The 18,555-nt window shown below is 46.5% G+C and overlaps 1 protein-coding gene and 1 pseudogene across 1 annotated transcript; one reads left to right on the top strand and one right to left on the bottom strand.

Annotated features, from left to right (window-relative positions):
- Positions 1–1,841: 1,841 nt before the first annotated feature.
- Positions 1,842–4,770, top strand: LOC140769609 (GDSL esterase/lipase At5g33370-like). Its single transcript, XM_073110372.1, has 5 exons — positions 1,842–2,156; positions 2,260–2,387; positions 2,467–2,709; positions 3,028–3,280; positions 4,270–4,770. Exons 1-5 carry the CDS (start codon positions 1,916–1,918, stop codon positions 4,500–4,502), a joined length of 1,098 nt encoding a protein of 365 aa, XP_072966473.1. The 5' UTR covers positions 1,842–1,915; the 3' UTR covers positions 4,503–4,770.
- A 7,681-nt stretch (positions 4,771–12,451) lies between these two features.
- On the bottom strand, positions 12,452–15,144 carry LOC140770629 (multiple C2 domain and transmembrane region protein 10-like; annotated as a pseudogene).
- Between the last annotated feature and the right edge of the window lie 3,411 nt (positions 15,145–18,555).

Below are 18,555 nucleotides of genomic sequence, written 5' to 3'. Positions count from 1 at the left end.
AATGCAAACAAACTACTTTTAAGACCTGATCTATGGAGCTATCCTAGAGTGTACAGATAACCTTCAGAAAGTAAAGAAGGCTGTCATAAGGATTTCTAACTGAAACAGAGATGTCATAAGGATTTCTAACTGAAACAGAGCATTAATGGATATCATGTGCTCTGCTTTCTACATGAGACCTTGGTTGGATTCTTCCATCACTCTCAGCAATGAAGGCTGTTCATGATCATGATTCATTACCTTTTTTTTACAACCATTGTACACGAGACTAGAAAGAAATTTTGCATTTAAGTGTGGTTCAATTACTACCTGACGACAACGCATGATTCAATCATATTTGCTGGCCACTATATGCTGGAAATTCAACTGACATGCCACAATTCCTAAAGCACATCTCGAAACAAAGTTTTTGTAAGATTTTCTATGTCATCTGATGCTTAAAAGAGGTCATAAAATGTCTGGAACTATTTCATAAGATAAATGCATTTCGGCTTAATTCTGCCTTAAGAAAATTTTCCTTTTGTCCTGCCAAGGAAACATAAGAATTTAATAGCCTGAAAATTAAGGTACAATCTCATTTTACTCTGGCGGATTAAGTTGGGTGTGAATAATTGTAAGTACAAGAGCTCTAAGCACTTTCTTCACTTCCAGGAAAGAAGTTTTTTTCGGGTAGCGTTCTCTCTCTCTCTCTCTCCATCTAATAGCTATGTCCTCATGATCATTACTTCAGTAGTAGTTTTGTGAGCCGTGGTGGTGATGACAGCTAATTCCAGCAGCTTTTAATGGTAGTAGAAGTAGTTGTTTGTAGTTGCGGTAGCAGAAGCATTGCGGGAAGCTTCAAAACTTCAAGGTACAAATTTTTCAACACAAGATGAAAGTGGCAAGCATTCCTCAAGTTGAATTCAGATGACTCTACTTGCGACATTTAGGCCCACTCATTTACACATTCACATGGAAATGAGATTTTAGCCTCTGGCATTTCCTTCTCTGACGCATTTCATTAATGGGGATGGAGTTGGTAATATCCCGAACCTTGTGTGTTGCCTCTGGAGTGGTGTAGGTTGGTTGAGCTGTCTTTCCCCTATTACAATAACCATTGCTATAATGTTACACAATTACTCTCAGCTCTTCGGATTGGAAGATTGGATCTAGATCGAAATGGCACAAAAATTATGGAAAGAAAGCTTAGTACTGTCAAGATCTCAGATCGTCTAGGTTTGTTCATCTACCTTACGGATTGTGCAATTTTCGCCAGGAGTTCAGTTGTTACTTTCAGTTCTGAAGTTGGTCAACTTCTCTTTTCGTTGCTACTACTACTAAAACGAACAAAACTTATGCAGGATGTAGCATGTTGCAATTTTTGTATAGAATCCAACTACCTTATAATTCTCGTTAAGTACTATATGATATGAATTAGAATCTCAAAAGTCGCTATCGGTATTGACGTAAGGTTTCAATGGCATGGAGATTTATATTCTCCAGTGTCATTATCATCATGATTTGAGCATTGTTATCAAGCTCAGGGGACAACATTAAGTCCTAGTTTGCAATATACCAATTTTAAATTTGAAAAAGGAACCTATAGTAAGGTCCAGAAGACACAGCAATACATAATAAATGTTGGCTAACCTCTTCGTTGTCAAGGAACAGACACATGAGCTCCAGATTAAGGGGATCAAAGGGCCTTCACCAACCACATTGAAGGAAAGAAAGGAGAGCAGCAGGCTATAGGACTAGTAAAAAGCTTCCTGTGGTCCAGAGTCTCTTCTTTATGGCCCTTCAATATAGGTGTAAAAAAAGAAAGAAAGAATGCATTGTCACAATAAAACATTATATAAAGCACCACTCTAGGGCCTTCCATTGTCCATAGCCAACCTCTCCAAGCTCTCTTCATCAGCCTCCTTCTACTATAACGATGGCTTCTTCTTGGGTTCTCTTCTTCCCTTTATTCGTTGCCTTAGCGGCTTTTGCAGCACTTCCGGTTTCCGACGCAGCTCGCGCCTTTTTCGTCTTCGGAGATTCGCTTGTGGACAATGGCAACAACAACTACTTGGCTACGACGGCTCGCGCCGATGCACCCCCTTATGGCATAGACTACCCAACTCACAGAGCCACTGGCCGCTTTTCCAATGGACTCAACATTCCTGACATTATCAGTTAAGTGTGTAGTACCAGCACTCGTCGCTCTCTTATCTAACAGCTTTAAGTTTTTTGGTTAACTAAGTAGGCACTGAGACTAACGAGTTCAAGTTATCTCAGGTGAACACCTCGGAGCTGAGCCCACATTGCCATACCTGAGCCCCGAGCTCGACGGCGAGAAACTACTCGTCGGTGCAAACTTCGCTTCGGCCGGCATCGGAATCCTCAACGACACCGGGATCCAGTTTGTGAGCACTAAATCAAACACCAGACATAGCCAGCAGACGTACCAAGAACTAGTTCTAATAACATTACTCCTTTTTGTAGGTTAACATAATAAGGATCAGAGGGCAGCTGTCCTACTTCGCGCAGTACCAACAGCGGCTGAGCTCCCTCATAGGTGCAGACCAAGCGACGCGCCTCGTAAACAGTGCACTCGTTCTGGTCACCCTCGGGGGCAACGACTTCGTTAACAACTACTACTTGGTGCCCTACTCGGTTCGATCACGGGAGTTCGCGTTGCCTGACTACGTCCGCTATTTGATGGTGGAATACAAGAAGATCCTCGCAGTATGTTCACTACCCCAGCTCCGAACTCACGCAGTTGTCATGCAGAAGAATTAAGAGCTAGTAGTAGTAGTCCAAATTCCTTGAAGCATTACTTTGAAATAAATGCACCCTGGCCCACTTCCTATCAACACGATTATTCAATGATAGGTAGAATTTAATACCCATTTATTAGGATCCATGCACCCTATGCCACGTGATAAGATCTCATCATATTGCATGCATTAATGAGGACATAGGTACTGATCTTAAACATTTCTTTACTTATTGTAAAGCTTATTACCAATTTCTTTTCTTTTGGATAATTTTGTGGCAATGTAGAGCCTTTATGAACTTGGAGCTCGTCGAGTCCTCGTCACCGGGACTGGGCCGCTTGGTTGCGTGCCGGCGGAGCTGGCATTGAGAAGTAGGAACGGACAGTGTGACCCTGAGCTAATGCGAGCTGCGGACTTGTTCAATCCGCAGATGGTCCAGATGTTGGGTGAGCTCAACGGAGAACTTGGTTCTGATGTCTTCATTGCAGTCAATGCCTTCAAGATGCACATGGACTTCATTACTAGACCCGAAGATTATGGTAAGAGTTTGCTCATGATGTTTTGCATGCATACATTTAAACTAAAAACTTTTGCCGTTTGTGAAAAATGTACTTCCAGACACTAATAGTTTTACATCCTATTTTGATGGAGAGAGTGTGCGAGAAAAGAAGAGAAAATTGGTTGAGAGAAATATCATTCTCATGTTTCAATATAACTTTTAGATTAGGATGAAAAAATAGAGGGGAAAAAAGGGTCCCTAATAATCTTTTCGTTTTCTACCAGAAGTGAAAAGCAAAGAGAGAAAAGAAGAAGAAAATTTAGCGGTTTCCTTTTCCCCAGTAGCATCCGAACAAACAAACAGGAAGAGAGAAAATTATTTTTCTTCTTTTATTTTCTTTTTCTTTTTCTTTTCTCTTCCCTCATATTTAGATATGGTGAGTTCACAGATTTTGCTACCCACCGTATAAGTATTACACAAAATTTGCTTCTGTATCCTTTCAAAGGTTCATTTATGTATATATATATGTTTAATTTCATATTTATATGTATATTATCTGAAAAACTTAGTGTACAGATCTAAAGACCAAACCCTAGATTTTAGGGACCACAAATTTATTACACCATTCGGTCACACAGTGTACTTTTCATCTTTAATTGTCATTTCAGAAAGCATTATAAGAAAAGTAAGAATTTATGATGCTCCATAAACAATTAAGTCCTACTGGGATTCCGCGCTTTCAACTACCTAACCACAGTCTCATTAATTTCATCATTTAAGAAAAAAATACTTGGCCAAAACGAAAAAAAAAAAAAAAAAAGTTGCTTCATAAATAGTTTGCATTAGGAAAAAAAACCTACTGTAGCCCAATAGTTTAGTTTAGTTCTATATTTTTAGGGACCATGATTTGACTTAGTTATCCGATTTAAATATTAGGAAGAGCTAATTCCTTTGCTTAGTTTATGACTCGTGACCGGTTAACGAAAACAAAACCAAAAGAACAACGGCTAACTGGGCAATGGACTGCAGGATTTGTGACCTCAAAGATTGCATGCTGCGGCCAAGGGCCTTACAATGGGATTGGGCTGTGCACGATGCTCTCCAACGTGTGCGCCAACCGGGACGCGTACGTCTTCTGGGACGCCTTCCACCCGACGGAGAGAGCCAACCGGTACATCGTGGCCCAGTTCATGAACGGATCAACCGAGTACATGAACCCCATGAACCTCAACACCATCCTCCAACTGGATTCCAGAATCTAGAGCTGTGTGAAGATTTTTTTTTAATCATTTCCCCAGGTCGCCATGGATTTGTTGTTGTTCCCTTCTTCTAGATTTCCATGCTCTCTTAATTCTTGTTGCTTAGTGGTTAGTGCTCGTTATTGGATTTATGGTAGGTGTTGCATTAGATGTTTGCATGTATGTGGTTTCCGAGATGTGTTGGAATAGTGTTGTTGTAGAATTTTTCCTTTTTCTCGTCCTGCTTTTCTTTTATATAAATATAATTTAAGAGCTTCGTGGGTTATAGCAACCAAGCCACTGTCAAATATCAATGAATAAGATGATACCTTATTTCTTCCTCCTAAAACTCCGGTGCAATCTAATGCATTATAGTGGCATAAAAAAATAAAAAATTCCACACGGGCCTCCTCTCTGGGAGCACAGATGGTGAAGAAGGATCGAACACCCAGCAGCTGTTCAACTCCGGGAAAGCCCACGGCGAGGGCGGGGTGAGTTGCACAGTAATCCGTTGGTGGCGCTTCTTGAATCCTGCAGGCCAAAGTGGACGAGCTCGGTCAGCGCCTGTGCTTCTGATGCTTCTCAGTCCGCGCAAGAGAACAAGGAGCAATACACGATCTGCCATGCTTTTGTTTTAATTTGCAGGACTGCCATTTTGCAGCGATAATTTTTTGTTGGGGAGTTTTATTTAAAACCCCTTGCATTTTTCTTTTATTAGTAGTTATACCCTACCAAACAAATATTAACAAAATTAAGTGAAATACTTTTGAAATAAAATTTTAAAGTACCCAACATACCCTTTATTTTACTTTAAAATTTGGTTCCCCTTTTATTTTTATTTTTAACATAAAAAAATTTACTTAAGGATATTAAGATTATTTTATAGTTAGAATTTACTTAACTCATTTATATGGTAAATGTTTATTAAAAATACTAAATGTAGGCCAGTTTTTTTAGAGATTAAATACTATCCCAATTAATCTAATACCGGATTTAAACTAAAGTATACTCCGCATCATTGTTCCTCAAACACTGCTGCCACTGTCACTCAGCATTGATTTTTGTAGGGATTTCTGGACTGTTCTTATAATTATATGAGCAAGTACATGGGCTTTTTTTTTTTTTTGAAAGCCAAAGAGCTGTGACCAGCTATATATTAATAGACGGTCGAGACGTTGCCGCGTCGACAGTTAGAAGATTACAAAGCTCAGATGGAACCTGGCTTAGCCGCTCTGCGTAGCAGTAGCCAGAGGCCACCCTCGCCTTCGCTGCTGCCCAGTCTGCCACTGCATTGGCTTCCCTCCCTACGTAGGCAAGCCTGACTTCCACAAATTCTTTTGCTAGCTCCGTGCACTCCTGCGCCAGATTGCGGACTCGCCATGGACAGTGGTCCACCTGCTGCATGCATCTGATGGCCTCCGAGCAGTCCGTTTCTATCACCAAACTGCTTTCTCTGCTCGCCACTTGCAGGGCCATTCTGATGGCCCAGAGCTCGGTTTGCAACGCCGAGTCGCCCGGGCACGGCTCCCATGCCGCCTGGACTAGCTCCCCTTCAGCATTTCGGAGAATTGTCGCTGCACCTCCTTGGTATGCACCGGGCTTGAAAGATCCGTCGGTGTTGGCTTTAGTCCAGCCCAGGTCCGGTGGTTCCCATCTCTTCCTCCTCATCCTTGTCTTCCCCGTCTTCTCTTTTGTCTTGAGCCCATACTCCTCCGCCATCGCGACGGCAGATCGGACCACTGCTAGCTCCGCCCTCCTCTTCCGGCCAAACACCACTTCGTTTCTACTTTTCCATAGAGCCCACAGCGTGCAGGCAATCTTCCCTTTGATCCTGCGATCATTCTCTTTGGTTGTACACCACTCTCTCGTGATCCAGTCTTGGTCTATCAACGCTGTCTCCACCCCTTCACTGGAACGCAGTAGCTCCCACACCTCTCGACTGTATCTACACGTAAACATGAGATGGTCGGTCGTTTCAGGAAACAACCCGCACATTGCGCATCGTTCCTCGGCACCCACATGGATATAGTGGAGGTAAGCACTCATTGGGAGCCTACCCCACATAAGTTTCCAGCAAAAGACTCTGATCCGCGGGGCGACCGGAAGCCGCCAGAGGTTTCTCCAGCCTTCCCATAGGTGGTCACTCTGAGGAAGAAGAGAGTAGTAGATGGCTTTAACCGTTGGGGTTCCCCTTGGGTGCGGCCACCAGATCCATCTGTCCTCACTGGTGGGGGCACCCATGGGGAAAGTTGCTATTTTGTAAGCCATCTCAGCTCCGGCCTCCCTAGTTAGTCTCGCTGTAGTCCATTGCCTGCCGTTGGTGATATCCACCACGCGCAGATTTTCTTCCATGACTGCATTCGCCCATTCCCTCGGCTGCCTGCACCACGGGATCTCGTGCAGCCAGGGGTCGTAAGCGGCGCTCGTATTTCGACCGTTCCCTATCAGAACTCTGCAGCCCAATCTGAGCTGCTTGGCGGTTTTTGTTAGCGCCCTCCACATCCAGGATGGATTTTTGCTCTTCGTGATCATCCACGGGTGCAGCATCCCATACTTAGCCTGCATGATTCTGATCCAAGGCGCCGGCTCCCTGTTTAACATTTTGAAAACCAGCTTGCCCGAATGCGCGGTTCGAGCCTCTTTTAGATGATGGACACCCAGTCCGCCCTGCCGCTTCGCCGTAGTCACCTGTTCCCAGTTCATCAGGTGAAGGCCGTGGCCATCGTTATTCTTCCACAGAAAGTTTCGAGCTTTTTTGGTTATCTCCTCCAGAACCCCGTCCGGCACCCACGTGCTTCCCAGCCAGTAAGCCGGGATCGCAAGCAGCGCAGCGTTGATCAGGGTTAGCTTGCCTGCTTGAGAAAGGAGCGACCCTTTCCAGCCAGCTAGCCGCTTGCCGATTCGCTCCACCAGCTCCTGCTGCTCCTTCACCTTCACTCTCCGTCCTGAGATAAGCACCCCTAGGTATTTGAATGGCATGCCTGCCACCTGCAAGCCTAGTTGGACGCTAAGCTGTCTGCCTTCATCGGCCCCGATCCTGCTTGGCAGATACAGCTCCGATTTGCTGTAGTTTACCCTCTGATTGGTGATGAGTTCATACCGGCTCAGGCTATCTAGAATGCTGCTGGCATTAGTCGCAGAAGCTTCCGCCATGAGTAGCAGGTCATCTGCATAGAGCAGGTGGGACAGGTGCACATCTCCGACCTGATAGCCGCTCAGCAGGCCTCGATCTACCTTCTCGTTAATGATCCTCGATAGAACTTGCGTGATGATGATGAAGAGGTAGGGAGATAGCGGATCTCCTTGTCTCAGGCCGCTCCGGGGCGTGATCCATTTAGTCGGACACCCGTTGATCAGCAAGGCGAACCTTGGGGAAGCAATACACGCCTGCACCCAGTTGCACCACCGAGGGGGGAAACCCATCCGTTGCAGCATGCCGGTCACCGCCTGCCAGCTAACCCGATCATACGCCTTCTCCATATCCATTTTGATCATCATAATAGGGTTTCCTCCCTTGTTGGTCACCATTGAGTGAGCCACCTCCTGAGCTGCCAGCGTATTATCCTCGATACTTCGGCCTGCCACGAAAGCCGCTTGCTCCGGGCCGATGATGTTGGCCAGCAGCTTCTTTAGGCGGCTTACCATGATCTTTGCTATTACTTTGTAGATGACATTGCATAGTGCAATGGGTCTGAAGTCCGCCACCTTCATTGGGAGCTCCTTCTTCGGGATCAGGGTTATGAAGGTGTCACCCCAAGCTTGCGACATTCTTGCACTGCTGAAGAAATGACCTACTGCCTGGCAGAGACCACCGCCCATGGTGTCCCAGTACTGAGTGTAGACTTCCGCTTGCATCCCGTCCGGGCCCGGGGCCTTGCCTCTCGGCAGGCTCCAGACCGCTTCCTTGATCTCCTCCTCCGTCACTGGCAACTCTAGGGCCACCGCTTCCTCGCTCGAGATTTCGGGTAGGGAGGGCCATTCAGATCTCCTACCGTCAGGCACATCCACTTCCGCCCATAGGCTTTGGTAGAAGGACGTAAAGATTTGGTTCACTTCCTCCGGCGCCTGCACCCATCTATCCTCGCCGTCCAGGATGCCAGAGATCTTGTTACGCTTTCTTCTGATTGTTGCCGAGATATGAAAGAATTTGGTGTTTCGATCCCCGTCCTCCGTCCTCCGTCCACCTAAGCCGAGATCTTTGCAACCATTTGATATTAAGTTGTCTGTTCAGGGCTATTTTGCAGTTATATAAGCTTCTCATCCTCTGCATGGCCTCCTCCGGTAGCTAGCCGTTGGCATCTAGCTCTTCTAGGTCTGCCAGCTTGGTATTTGTGTCCGATAGCCGCCTTTCCACACTTCCGACCGCCTCACGGTTCCAGGTGCTTAGGGTTTTTCTCAAAACACTCAGCCGGTGGGAGAATGCATGCATTGGATTGCCTCCGGCGTGCCTCGCCCAGGTTTCCTTTACAATGTTCTGGCACTCCTCATACTCCATCCAGAGGAGCTCGAACCGGAATGGTCGCTTGATCCTTTCCATGGCTGCCGGAACCTTGAGGAGCAGCGGGGCATGGTCCGAGGCACCCCTATCCAGGTGCTGAACTTTGCAGTCTGGGTGTTCGCTTACCCATTCCGTGTTGCCTAGGGCTCTGTCAAGCCGGATCCAGATACGTCGGGATCCTTGCTGGTTGTTGCACCAAGTGAAAGGGATGCCTTCAAACCCTAAGTCGCACAGCCCCGTCTCGTCTACAAACTTCGCAAAAGCCTTTGCCTTCGGCCCTAGCGTGACTTCAGCACTGCTCCGCTTCTCCTGGCGGGACAGGAAGGCGTTGAAGTCACCAATGATCGCCCACGGCTTGTCTAGACAGGCAATGTTCTTCAGCTCCTCCCAGAGTTCTTTTTGGCCTTCAAGAAGGGTGCTGGCATAAACGATGGTCCAAATCCAGGATCGTCCCGACGTTAGGGTTATGGTCAGGTGAGCTGCATATCTTGATACGGTAGCCACGTCCACCCAGCCTAGCTCCTTCTTCCACAGGATCAGGATGTCGCCCGACCTGCCTTGCGCGGGGATAGCGAACCACGCCCATCCTCTTCCAATCTTCTTCGCCACCTGCTCCGCCTCCAACCAGCTGGTGTGCGTTTCTAGCAAGGCCAGCATTTCCAGGTTATGGTCCCGGATCATGACTCTACAACGGTCTAGTGCCTTTTTCTTGCGGGCACCTCTGCAGTTCCACACTAAGGTTTTTAACATTGTTAAACCTTAAGGGCTAGCTGGCCGGCAGCCTGTCAGTGCAACCGGCCTCTCTTAGAGGTGGGTATGTCATATCCGCCTCTGTTGGTATTCTCCTCTTCCAGCTCCGTCTCCATTTCCACATCCCCGGGAGTTTCATTAACTTTGTTTGCCACCAGGGCAAGCTGCAGGTATCTGGCATCTCCTTCCTTACTATCCGCCTCCCGGTCTTCCAATAGTAGACACCTCTTAACTCTGGCCACCGTTTCACCGTGATTCCCCGGTGGTTTAGTTTGTTTCCTTGCGGTCGGGGTGAAGCCCGTTGCGACCAGTCCTTCTTGGACGAATTGAGCCGGATAGTCGCTGGTGTTCCACCGCTCACCGCCAGCACTTTTCTTTGTTTTGACGTAGGCAGACCGTTGTGCCCTCTGGACTCCTGAGCCCAACAAGACAGTTATCCCTTGGACCATAGCAGTTCTTCCTCTTGCCTCCCCTACACCGGGCGGGTTGTGTTCTCTGCCATCCGATACCCTCACGTCTGGCATTAATTGTTCACCATCGGTGTCGCCTTCTGGCTCGTCCACCCGTACTTCCTTCTGCTTCTCATCACTGACTTTCGTACTTGACGTGGGCCCCGCCGATTGATTTTTTATTTCTACTCCACCTGACGTGCATGGCCTCTGGTACGAGGCACCCTTCCTTGCTCTTCCTTCTCCTTGCTGCGCCTCTGCCCCCGGCTTCATCTTCTCTACGTACGCATGGTCTGCATGGTACTCTTGCAGTCGACGGGGACGTCTTCCTGTGCCTAGACCAGCTTCCGGTTTTCTTCTGTTTCTGGCCTGCTGATGGACATCTCCTTGCTGGCCTGCCCTTCTTTCCTTGCCGTGGCCCATGGAACCCTGTGGGAATTGATACGGATCTCCTGGCTTTTTCTCCCCTTCTTTCTTCTTACCCATGGGTTCCTGATCTTTCCCATCCCCTACCGGGGTACGGTATGCGTAACTGGGTTGTTTTCCTCTCTGGGTAGCCTGCCATCTCGGCTTCCTTTGGACGGTGCACCAAGGTCCATAATATCCGCTGTCCTCCTCCTTGCCGTCCTTTTTCCGGTTTGGGTTAGTACTTCGCTGTTCACTTCCTCCCTCGCCGTCTTTAGTCACCGGCGTCTCCTTCCCTTGCGCTATAGCCGTGAAGCCGCACTCTTCAGCCTTATGCCCGATCCTCCCGCACGCGAAGTAGAATTTGGGGAGGCTTTCATACTGCACTCTTTGATCAACCCTTTCTTCCTTTTGTCCGAGCCATACCGCTGTTTTCAGAGGTTTGTTGAGGTCTACCTCGATGCACACCCGAGCGAAACGGCTTCTGGAGTGGTCTAGGGTTGTTTCATCCACTCGTAACGGTCTGCCAAAGAATGCTGCTACTGGAATGAGTGCCTCCAGTTCCCAGTATTCCTGCGGTAGATTGTGCAGCTGTATCCAAACCGATGCTGTCGTGAAAGCCTCCGGGGACGGCCGGAAGTTATTTCGCCATGGGATGAGGTTAAGAACTTGTCCTTGGACTGTCCATGGTCCATTTATCAGCACATGATCCAAGTCCTCGGCTTTCTCGAATCTAAATACATAATATCCCTCTTCCATGTCGGAGACTGAGAAACCTTCTATCCCTGTCCAAAGTTTTGCTAGCATAGATTTCATCCAAGCCAGCGGTAGGCCCTTGCCCAGGAATCTACCGAAGAGTGCTAGTTTCCATCTGTTCCGGCATGTCTCCAGCACCTCAGGGTCGATCACCACACTGTCCTCCAGCTGGTCGCGTAGTTTTGCCAGGATCTCTGCCGGTATTGCTCCCGGTTTCCGGCGGGCTGACTTGCTCCTCGCCGCTACTGAAGCCCAGGTTCTGGTGGCCTCCTTAGGATTTCTTTGACCCGCTGCGGACTGATTTACTTCCTCCGGCTCCGACACCTTCGACGATGATGCCCTCCGCTGATGCACATCTTCTCCTCCCATTGTTGCTGGTGGCGCCTCCATTGGGCGGAGGAGGAAACGGTGGACTTGTTCTTTTCAGCAAGTACATGGGCTGCTTCAATTCATAGCCTCTGCATTGTTCAATCTACTCTTGACTGTTGTCATATGTAATATGTTCGATTTTCCTACTACTATTTTCGTGTGCCATTTTATGGATTTGATTTGAGGGTAATAGTTTTCATCATTTGATTTGAAAGCACAATCCGGCCATAGGCTCAAAAGCTATTCTTACCTAATGCCAACAAAATGCTATCTAAAAATTCGGCCGTACGCTCATAAGCTATTCTTACCTAATGCGATCAAAATGCTGTCTAAAAATTTCTATAGTTTTATTATTATTATTATTATTATTATTATTATTATTATTATTATTATTATTATGTAAGTATGTAACCCATACAAAATATAGTGAATTAAGTTTTAAATATAAAATTTTAATTGGATAGCTCAGAAATTTAGAAGGTAAACTGTAATAACTGCGTGACATGCGAGTGCTAAATATAATTTTTATCTAATCTTCTTACAAACAACTTAGAACAAGTACAAATAACATTCATTAATACAAGATGAACTGCCTACACAATCAACATCGACATAAATTAACCTACCAATGGTACCATTTTCCAATCCCCTAGACCCTGCAAGTACTAACCGTCTAAGCCCCAAAGCTTCTAATCGTCAACGAAAATTACTAAACAACACCAGGGAAGCCAAAGTCACAAAATACATCATAGCAAGCTATCCGCCTTGGTGGGCAGCCTCCTAAAGAAGCTCATGAGCGGCGACGGCATCCGGCTCCTAAATCTCGGCGGTCGCAGCGCATAAACCCCCAGCCCTCCCACCACCACCTTCAACGGCACGGCGTACAACACGACGGTTGCCAGGAGGCAGACGCTGAGGAAGAGCAGCATCGCCCTCGCATCCCTCCAGCGCAGCAGCGCCTGGAACCTCTCCATAAGTGGGAGCCGTGGTCGAGCATGTACTCGACCACTTCCCGGCCCAACGGCGGCTTGGCGCTGCCAAGCCGGGATGCGACCACGTTGGTGGCCTGGAACCGAAGGTTCTCCACTTGGCGGACGAGGAGGCGTTCCACGTAGTGCATCTTCGGCAGCAACTGTCGAAAGTAGGCGTGAAGGATGTTGCCAGTGTTGGCGAAGCTGACGGCCAAGTGGAGCTTTCCCATCTTCTTAACCCCGGACGGGTGCAGCTGCGCAGCATCAATAAAGGGTACGCGTGGGTGTTGACCCGATCCGACTCGATAGTAGACAGCCGGATCCGGACCTTCCCGATCCGGGTGTCGCGGACGGTGCCGGCGGCAGTAGGCGGGGAGGCCTTGTCCACGTGGCAGTTGTCGAAGACGACGACAGTGATGACGGTGGAGGGGTCGAAGACCTCCCACGTGTACTGCTCGTTCCAGCGTGGGGAGGTAAACTTGACCACGGTGCGGGTCCGGATCCACTTCTGCCCGTACTTGGCTATGCAGAAGGAGTTGGTGATCCCGCCCTTGCCCTCCCGGGCCTTTACGGGCATTAGACCGGTGGCTCCAAGGATGCCGAGTTCGAGGACCCCCACGTGCGGGATCCGCAGCTGCTTCGCTGTCGAACGCAGGTCGCTGCTGTGCATGGTCGACTCGTCCAGCACGTGATAGCCACCGTAGAGGCTAAGTTGTAGGTGGACCCGGCTCCCGAACCGGTTTGTCGAACCGGGCCCATCTGGGTCCAGTCGAGGGGGAACCAGCGAGACGCCACCTGCTTGTCGTCCCACCGCCGCTCAACCGTAGAAATCAGGATCACGAGACGGCCGAGGACGTCGTCCCAATCGGGTCCCACCGGGTCCTCAATCGTGACCGTCAATAAATCGTCGAACCCTCTGCGACCACGGGCATCATGAGGTCCTCGTTCCAGAACGGGCTCGAGGGGCCACAGTTCGGGTGCTGGATAGGAGCGGTTCGGGTTCCGAGCATCTGGCTCTCGACTTGAGCCTTAGCAAAGAGATCTGGGCATCTGCCCATTGAGGCAGCGGTTTTCTCCACCAGGATGAGGTCCTGGGCCTTGATGATCAACACGCATAGGTACCACAGCTTGGGCGCGACGTAGACCTTAGACTTTATGGATCCCAGCCCCTCGCCATGGACTCCGATCGCCTTGGAATGGCACGCCTCGGTGAAAGCTTCGTCTGCTTGGGTCCCGAACTAGACAGAGACCATGTCCTCCCCCTTCCGGTCTTCTAACCTGTACCACTGTGGGGCCAACGTGCTATCCGGTGGGACCTGCTTCGAGACCTCGGTGAGATCGAACGCCAGATGCCCAAGGAAGTCATCGCCGTCGCGCTCCTTCACGAAGATCTCGACGATGAAGGACTGGATGCTGTCCTTAGAGAAGGTGAACACCTGGTCCCAGTGGGGTGATGAGGCGGATCGGGTCACTCCCCGGTAGTTCCCCAGCTTCACCTCCGTGTGGGTAGCTGAGGAGGTCACGTGCGCGGACCACGCGGATGTACAATTAGTAAATCTGCTCCATCAGGTCGTAAGTCGCGCTCCCCTTGTCTCTATTAGCAGGGGCGCCGCCGAGGCTTCGACGCATCTCCTTAAGCGCGAAGTCTTGCCCCTCGCTGCTGATGCCTGGAATGATGCCAGAGTAGCAATAAGACTCGGACCCCAGAGCCGTCCCCGCTGTGAGCACAACTGGTTTGATGGACTCCACAGGAGCCGAATGCTCCACAGGCCGAGCGAGAGGCTGCGGCTTCCTTCATCGAGTGGACCGCCGTCGCCGCACGCGGTGTTTGCTTCTTCTTCTCCGGCCATCGCTCCTTAGTCTTGGCGACTCTCTGATCACTATGACTCATGTCGCCAGTGGCGCGGTAGATCTAAGGATGATCTCTCCTCGGATGTGGGAGAAGAGGCTTCGCTTCTCAAGAGTGAACAACTGGGACACGGCCTCCTCTCCGGGTGCCGAGATGCCTGCCGCCTAGATCCTCACCTTCCCCAAAAAGTTCCTCCTGCCCGGGCCGGGCACTCACTCGTTGTAGACGCCGACATCAATGGCCCGGTAAGTCAAGTCATCCGGGACGAAAACTAAGAAGACAAGTCGCTCATTCTAGACCGAGTTGAGATCCTTTGGTTTCGACCGAGTTCGGCTCTTCTGGTGCTCTAACTCAACCTCCACGAACGGCGATGACGACCCCTGCCCATCCTTGGGCACGAGGTTAACAACTGCACTGCTCGAGCCGGTAAAAGCAAACGAGTAATGTCAGGTCATGCAGGCTTAGGAATATCTAATCTCTGGGCTAATTGGAAAATCAGAAACAACCTAATCTTCAAGAACTCTCCAGCTCACTCAGAATATTTCGCTTCACTAGCAGCAAAGGCGGTCTGCCTACCCTCTTCGTCGAATGACGATGCAGGATATAACATCCTGGCCATGCATACCGAGCCTACTAGAAGCTTACCTTTGTGTGAGGAGGAACACCTTCTGTGTTAGGTGGATGTAGCATAGATGGGTGACTCGTTCGGAGCTTAGGAATGCTTTTATGACATTTTCCTACGACCCTTTACATGGCAAAATGTTCCTTTCTTCGTCACTGCAGCAACAACCTTTTTGGATACGTAGAAGATGCCCTAGTGGAACGGCCTGGCTCTTCAATGACTCGGTGGTGAAAGCTACTAACAAGCTTCAAACTAAGCTTGACTGGACAATCAACAATTTGATGCAGGACTGCATCAGTATCCTAGCACTACACGTAACTTTGTCTACGGACCTTCCTTCAAAAAAAAAAAAAAAAAAAAAGAAAAAGAAAAAGAAAAACAACAATTTTTGGTTTGATCCACCTGAGGAGCTAGATGTAACTCTCTATATAGTTTCCTTTTTCTTTAAATAAAAAAAAATCACCAGAACCCTAGCATTATTAGCAAAAGTTATAAAATAGCTGTTATACCCCCATGACACATGTTTATTATGGTGGTGATTCGTGAGATTTATATCTGCATTTAGAGTTTGGGAAAGAGAGGAGAAGAGAATTAGAAGGATTAATAGTGATGATCGTGGTGATGAGTTTTATATATAAGTTTAAAGTTTGGGAGAAAAATAAGAAAGAAGAGAAGGAAGAAGAAAACAAGAAGTTGAAGAGAGTATTTTAGTCACTTATAAGGTCATGCGCTAAACGTGTGAAAAATTTCTAAACTGATGGAAAGACCCATTTGATAATTTTAAATAGTTAAGAGGATTAAAATGTAATTAATCCTTATAAATATCTGATGCACCAATTAGTCCAGTACTACATTTTACTTGTAAGAGAGTGCTATGGGCCGTTCCCGGACCGTGGAGTTATGGGCCATGATTCAAGTGCTATAGATTGAGCGGAGATCCTTTGGGTTCCAAGTCAATTAAGTTGGATAATATAAAGCTAACCTTCGTTTATCACCTGTGCTATCTGACTACCTGCACCCTGAGCATCCAACACTATTCTATATTTTCTCAATAAACTACTCAATACACTTACTATAAACGAGTCCGGTTTGCTTTAATTAGACAAGGAACTAATTTGAGAATACTATGTGCTTGCAAATTAGTAATCCTCACCTACTAGAGCGAAGATCTTCAACAAAAACACACCCGTAAATTCCTCTTCAATTACTCAAGCTTAGTATATGAAAAGTGCATCAATTTGGTTGACACCCAAGTAAATTTCAGGATCCAAGTAGCTAGTGGGAATTGGTGTATAAAATATCTCCAGAAGGCAAGCCACATTCATAGATTTATCACAAATAGATTTTCTGAGTTCGGATTCTAATATATTTGTCTATTTGAAATATCAAAAGTATCGAAAAATGTAGTTCGCAGCTTCCTCGCATGTATAAATATTTTTCAAAATTATATAAACTATAAATTTATTTTTATTTTTAATACAAACATCTCCATATTTATAATTGATATTGCTTGAATAGAACGATAGATCAGATATATAATCTCGGATCTTTTGAATGGACCCAAATTACTTTTTCTTTTTTCTCCTCCATCACCTCACTATAATTATCTAGCTATTTATCAATGTAAGATCTGGTCTTAGCTATTTATGAAATAAGATATTACCCAGCTTAATGTAGCTTCATTCTATATGCGACAGAGTATACCAACCTAAGGCCAATAATTCTTGGGGGTTAGCCTTAGGGAGGGGTGCGACTGAGCTGAGTTTAATCTCGAAAACGATTCTAAACCTAAGTTGTACAATCAAGCTCGGCTCGTCTTGGACTCTTATTTAAGTCTTAACCCGAGGTCTACTCGAACTCGACTCGCGTTCTTTGGGCCAAAACCCGATCTGAACCTGAATTGGGCCGCTATTCAATTAGGGTCGGGCTAAAGTTTGACTCAAGCTTGAATTAGGCTTGGTATATGAATCAAGCTTTATTGGATCAAGATTGAATTGATAAAAAGAGTGAATATAGAGATGGATAGAGAATGAGTCGTGCTTAATTGATCCTATCTCGAGCTGGCTCCATTATTTAGACAGCCTTACTGCCCACTGTGACATTAAAATTGCTGCAGGCTCTAAAAACATTCCAAATATCTGAATCGAGCTTTTGTCACACGGATAGTGGATTGATAAATAAGACTGGATATCAAAATGGACAGAGGATACTTACCTTTGGAGTACATATTTAAGCCTTATGTACTCTTAGCTAGTCCGAACGAGCAAACCTATGATCAAGCTCAGGTTAAAATTAAATTTGAGCCTAACTGAGTGAATCAAATTTTGGTCATTTAGTATTGAGTCGAGCTTAATCGAGCATTTATTGAGCTGGCTCGCACGTAATTATAGTCTTCTATTCATTAGTTGCACTGATGGATGCATTATAAGTGGTCAGATTACACTCCTATTACTTGGTAGCATGAAATTGTGACCAAGCTAATGTAACAAGTATACATTAATACAAATCAAACTCAACTCACATATAACTGGAATCACCTATAATGCGAATGTACTACCACAACCCAACAATCCATGCCTTGACATGGTCAGTTTGTTATTGATACCAAAGGCGAGAAGACTAATTTGAGTCCTCATTATGTCTGCAAGGAAGGACCAGTTCTTAGCTGACTCCAACTATGTAAATTGAGTTTGACTTTTCTTATCATGTTTTACAGCTAATTATGTAGATTGAGTTTGACTTTTGTTATTATGTTTTACAGCTGATTGGATCTTAAATTATGCCTATTGTGTGTAGAACTTTTGCAAGCTTGTCGCAGGTCAATGATGTTTTAGAATAATGTTGTTTCTTGCTATTACATCTTAGACATCAGTAGTTAATCCCAAGAAGAAAGAAGACAGGACCAACAAAATTTAAAAAGAAAAGTTCACACATACTAAATTCTCTAATACGATTATTTTTAATTTGGCTTTAAGATTAATGACTTTTAAAGATTACGTTTTCAGCATTTGAACCAACAATGTGCGACTCAGTATAAAGAAAAGTCCCACGCACGTACGCATATCAGAATGATCAACTGGCGACTTGGAATTTTTTTAATGCTTGCATGGAGAAGAATGGGCGATTTAGACTCTAAATCCAAAATGTGAGAATGCCGCTTCCTTATTTATCCTTAATTCCACTCTCTTTCTGATGGAGACTAGGTTATAAAAATATCAAATCCTTCCATAGGTTGTCATCAACTAAGATATATACATATATGTTAAAGTTGAGTTTGGGTAGATTGTGCTGATGAAGATCGCGGATTTCATACGTTATAAAGAAAAAAAAGAAATAAAGAAGAAGAGATAAGTATTATCTCTGGATCTTGCGTTGCCTATTTAAAGGGCCTCCTGCAATCTTCTTTGA

This window comes from Typha angustifolia, chromosome 11 (assembly GCF_048772165.1).
Source record: "Typha angustifolia cultivar Huaian chromosome 11, ASM4877216v1, whole genome shotgun sequence".
Lineage (NCBI taxonomy): Eukaryota > Viridiplantae > Streptophyta > Magnoliopsida > Poales > Typhaceae > Typha > Typha angustifolia.
The sequence above is the reverse complement of the archived record's forward strand: the minus strand, read 5'-3'. Positions and strand labels throughout refer to the sequence as shown.